The 5,511-nt window shown below is 35.8% G+C and overlaps 1 protein-coding gene across 1 annotated transcript; it reads left to right on the top strand.

The window, feature by feature from the left end:
- Positions 1 to 1,269: 1,269 nt before the first annotated feature.
- Positions 1,270 to 1,938, top strand: LOC143624266 (uncharacterized). The gene has a single exon (XM_077094976.1). The coding sequence runs from the start codon at positions 1,270 to 1,272 to the stop codon at positions 1,936 to 1,938; it is 669 nt and encodes a 222-aa protein (XP_076951091.1).
- The last annotated feature ends 3,573 nt before the right edge of the window (positions 1,939 to 5,511 follow it).

The raw sequence follows: 5,511 nt of genomic DNA, 5'->3' as shown, positions 1-5,511 counted from the left end.
GACGTCATGTCATTTTTGGGGCATGTCGGGTTTCATAGGAGATTTATAGAGGGTTTTAGTGATATTACCAAACCCTTATGTAATATATTATAAAAAGATGCCCCATTTGAGTTTAATGATAATGTTCTAAGGCCTTTGATATTTTTAAACAAAAGTTAGTTGAAGCCCCAATTTTGCAATCACCCGACTGAAATTTACCTTTTGAAATAATTTGTGATGCGAGTGATCATGTAGTTGGGGGTTTTTTGGGTCAACGAGTTGAAAAGATACCTGTTGTAATATACTATGCAAGTAAAACCCTCTCGGATGCCAATTAAATTACATTTGCTGCAATATAGTAGGAGTAGTATATGCTCTAGATAGATTCTGGTCTTATATATGGGGTAGTAAAGTTATTATCTATTATAACCATTTTGCTGCCGGGTACCTCATGGATAAGAAGGACGCAAAACCGTGGTTGATTAGTTGGGTTTGGCTGTTGCATGAATTTGATCTAGAGTTTCGGGATAATAAGGGGAGTGAAAAATGTTATTGTAGATCACTTGTCCCAAATCATGGTGGAAGAAGGAGACGCGGACGTGCCCATTAACGAGACTTTCCTAGATGAGCAGATTATGGCGGTTTTCTCAAAATCCATGGTTTGACCATATTGTTAACTTTAAAGTTTTAGCTGAGCTGCCGGAGCATTGGCCAAGGAGGAGGAAGAATAATTTGATAGCACAAGCCAAACAGTACATTTGGGATGACCCATAGTTTTTCAAGATTGGTGCAGATGAGATGATCAGATTATGCATACTCGAGGAGGATCTCCGAGCCGTGTTGGAACACATGCATTCGTTTGCGTGTGGGGGTCACTTTAGTGGCCAGAAAACTGCTAGAAAAGTCCTCAAGACTGGTCTTTATTAGCTCTAATTGTTTAGGGGTGCTCACGAGTTCGTGACACGTTGTTTAAAGTGTCAACAACTAGGGAGCATTTCTAAGAGGGATAAGATGCCCTCAAACATGATCCTAATTGTTGGCATATTTGATGTTTGGGGATCATTTCATGGGCCCATTCCCGAATTCGTAAGGTAATTTATATATCCTAGTGGTTGTAGACTATGTGTCTAAATGGGTTAGGCGATAGCCACTATGACACATGATCACCTTGTCGTTTGCAAATTTGTGCGAACAATTTTTTTATTTGAAATTTGGAATCCCCCGAACCATCATTAGTGATAGGGGATCCATTTCAAAAATTTAAGATTCGGTAAATTGCAAAAACGATACATGGTTGATCATAGAATTTCAATTCCTTACCATCCACAAACGAGTGGAAAAATTGAAGTGTCTAATCGGCAGATTAAACATATTTTTACAAAAAACAGTCTGAACGGTCCGCAAGGTTGGTCACTTAATTTGGTGGATGCTTTGTGGGCCTACAGGAAAGCTTATAAAACAGCGATTGGAACTATTCCTTATATACTTGTGTGTGGAAATGATTGCCATTTACCGGTTGAACTTGCACAAAGGGCTTATTGGGCTACAAAACAAGTTAATACTAGTTATGATGATGCATATACAGCTAGAAAGTTGGCTTTCGGAGAGATTGAGGAGGTAAAGGCGTATGGGTGTGCATATACATACAAGGCAAATATGAATAAGGTCCATGATGCAAAGATCCGGTTGAAGAACTTTGAATTGGGTCAAAGAGTTTGGCTATACAACACAAGGATGAAACTCTTCCCAGGAAAGCTAAAGAGCATATGGGCGGGCCCGTATCCAATCGTGGGAATTGGAAACCATGGTCAATATGAAATTGAATACTTTGATTATCATGTGAGAAAACTAGTGAATAACTACATGTTGAATCCGTATTCGGATATGGAAGATATCCACAAGTTGGGTAAGGAATCAGTGAGTACCATTGTAACCTCACCGGTTTATGAAGATAATTGAACATTCAAGGTAATGTCAAGCTATAGACATGCAATTCAGTGCTGACCAGTAGGCAACACATGTTTGTAAGTGGTCAGGGTGATGTCGGGATGTCGAAAAGTGGTTAGGTAATTTACAAGAACTTAACAAATATGTAACTTAGATATATATTTTTTTACATATAATATTTTGTTTATAACTTGTAACACAAACCGAGCTACATCTGGATAATGTCCGGACCCGAAAACAGGCAAAACCTTCTATGAAAAAGTCTGATGTATTAATTTTTATTCATTTTTTCAATGCTAAAATATCTCCAAATAAGCATCATATTGGCAATTATATTGGAATAAATAATCACTAATGTTTATAATTTCTATTTATATGTAAATATAGTCCTCAAGAATAAAACGAGCTGATATACGAAGAAAAAATGAGATGAACGGTGAAAACAGACTCAACACAGCCCATGGAAATCAAGGCATGGCCATGTCTAGAGCCTATGAAGTAAAGACGAAATTCAGGAAGACAAAACATGGCCACGTTAACCTCAACAAACCTGCGTTATCAAGAACAAGAGGAAAAGACAAAATAGAAGATTCTAAAGCAAAACACGGCCATGCCTTCCCAATACACGACCATGCCTTGATGTACAAGAGAAAATGACAAAATTTGGACTGTTGTGAACTCACCACGGCCGTGCTTTGCTAAGAAAGGCCGTGTTTCCCTTGATGTATGAATCCGACATAAGCATTCAATGCAAGAGGACAAAAATGTCACCATGGTCGTGCTTTGCATAGCACTGCCGTGTTTTGGCTCCCAGATCAGTCTATAATATGAATGATCATCTTCCACTTTCAATAAACCTTCAACACCATTTTATTCACTTCTCCCCCCTCCTTTCTCCATAATTAATAAGGGAATAATTATTCCATTCATCCAACCTTTGAAAATTAAGGAGATTAAGCTCTTGAAAGAAGTCTTTGATCAATGATTAGTCATCCAAATTTGTTAGATTGTTTTAATTTGATCATGTTTGTATCTATTACTTTGATGTATAACATTATACTTACTTTTGGCTAAACTTTCATAGTATCATCTTGGTTTATAATGAATCTTAATTAATTTTAATAATATTAGTTAAATATGTGATCGGATTTTAATAAGTAAATGTTATGTTGCAAATATCACTTGATGAGGAACGTTATAATACTCTTAAATGATACTCCAAGTTCCAAGCTAGACGATAAGCCGAGAAATTGCTAATCTTGTAAGGCCTTGGCGAACCTTAAAATAAGCACCATGTTCCGAGCTTGACGATAATATGAGGAATTGTCACTCTTATAAGGACTTGGTTGATAAACAAAGTAAACTTTAAAACAGACGCCAAGATTCCGAGCTTGATGATAAGTCGAGAGATCGTCATTCTTGTAAGGGCTTGGTTGTGGAAAAAAACATAAATCCTAATATTGACATGGACAAATGGGGTGTTTGTAATACATGTACTTTCCAGTTTGTTGTATTACTAATTTAATCCCTTGTAATAGTCAAATCTTCCATTTTGAATCCTTGTAATCTTAATTCGTGACTAACGGAATTATATTTTGAATCAAACATTGCTTGTTAATACATGATTCACATTTAGACAATTAAACGCACTCTTTAATTCGAAACTATAAAGAAATGAAAATTATATTTAATTTATCACATTAAAATACTCGAATTTGGACGCATTGAAGCTGATCAAATAGTGCACGAAGCCGAGATAAGGCGTAGTGGGAATCACAACAAAAGTTAGATAACGTAACCCTCGACCCACATCAAAATTCAAGTTTTAAACCCAACTCTCGACACCATTAATGTTGAATTACTCTCTTGAATATCATAGTACTCTGAAAATAGTGAACATAGGCGAAGACCGTGTGCGAAACGGAGTTATAACGAAGCGGGAATCGCAAAAACAAGTTTGGTGTTTATTGTTGATTTTTCAATACGAAAATTGTTTGTTGTTTTGGCTCCAAGACCGGATTCCACCTTCTCTCCCCCTCTTTTTACCTTTTTAATACCTCATACACGGCCCAAAATCCAACCCCATTCCCTTTATATCTATTACCTTTCTATTTAACTTATTACATCTTCCGCATAACTCCATTAATAAACAAGCTTTTAGTTACAAATCTCATAGCCTCATACTTTCTTAACAAACATTAATAACTATTAAAACTTAACCGCACCTTGCTAAAGAGAAGTTGTGTAGTTTAAGTTGAGCCGAAGAGACAAATTGTTCTGCTGGTCTTTGGCATGATAGGCATATCAAAGCTTCTTCCATTGATCTAGAATGTGAAGATAAGTAGTAAGTTAACTGATATTGTATTAAATGTTCCTGTATAAAGATATGGTGGGATTTGGAAATATCAAAATGCAGTTTTATATGTATCATATGATTGTAAAAAGAAACCATATTATTACAAGAAAATCAAAACCAAAACACTTGTTTGCCCAAATTACCCTTGTTTTATTACATTGCTTTCAAAATAAACAATCTGATCATAAATTATTGAGTGCAAATCTGTGTAGTATTTTAATTTTTGAACCCAAATTATGCAAAGTTTAAACCCATATGAGCGTGCACGCTCATTTTTATTTACATAACGAACAAGCGCACACACATTCATTTTCATCATGAACAAACACGCTCATTTTCGTGACGAACAAAGACGAACGCGATCATATTTTTTAACAAATGAACAAGTTTTTTTTTCTAAACAAACGAACACGAGCACGAACAAAAAATTCATCCGTTTACTGTTCCTTTTAGTTCGTGTGTTCGGTTAAAGTTCAACAAACGAGCACGTTCATTTTCTGAACGAACGAATATATCCAATAAAATCCGTTCGTTTAAGTTTTCATGCCCGTTGATTTGTTCAGTTGTAATTAAACATGTGTTCACAAACAAGCCCCGTCCGTGTTCGTTCGGTTCATATACATGACAAAATTTGACCTTAAGTGTACCTTGACATATGCGCGTATAGCCGTATAGTTTCGTTTCCTTAACATCTGCAGTAGAATAATATCCTAAAGTTGACCACCAGTGCACTCAACATTATTATGTTAAATTGTGTTAACTTTTCAACAGCCTGAAAGCCTAACAATCCATATAAATCAAACAATTTTGATTTGCACAAAATCCATGCAATATAAACTAAATTCAGCAAACTCAAATCTAAACCCTAAAATTGGGCATATTCAAATCCACAAGCAATCAAAAACATAAACACACATTCTTGAAACAAACAACAAAAAGCAACAAACACATTCAGTTATACCTAATCAGACTACAGACTACAAACTGGCCACATAATCTAATAAATTAAAAATACGATTCTCTTCTAGAAGAAAGAACCAAGTGGCCGCTTGAATTGAGAGCTGCCATAAGGATCCTCTGGTACTCGTGAATTAAATAGATGGATTGAATCTTCACCATCCTCTTGCTCCTCACCGTTGTTATAGAATGAAATCAATAATTAAAAAAAGGAAGCAAAATCAATGGAAGAGGAAATAGGCGGTGGGTTCTTTGAGGAGTAAGAAAGTGAC

This window comes from Bidens hawaiensis, unplaced genomic scaffold (genome assembly GCF_021521415.1).
Source record: "Bidens hawaiensis isolate Kalapana, Puna unplaced genomic scaffold, B.hawaiensis_p1.1 tig00003752_1, whole genome shotgun sequence".
Taxonomy (NCBI): domain Eukaryota; kingdom Viridiplantae; phylum Streptophyta; class Magnoliopsida; order Asterales; family Asteraceae; genus Bidens; species Bidens hawaiensis.
This window is presented reverse-complemented; position numbering and strand designations above follow the sequence as displayed.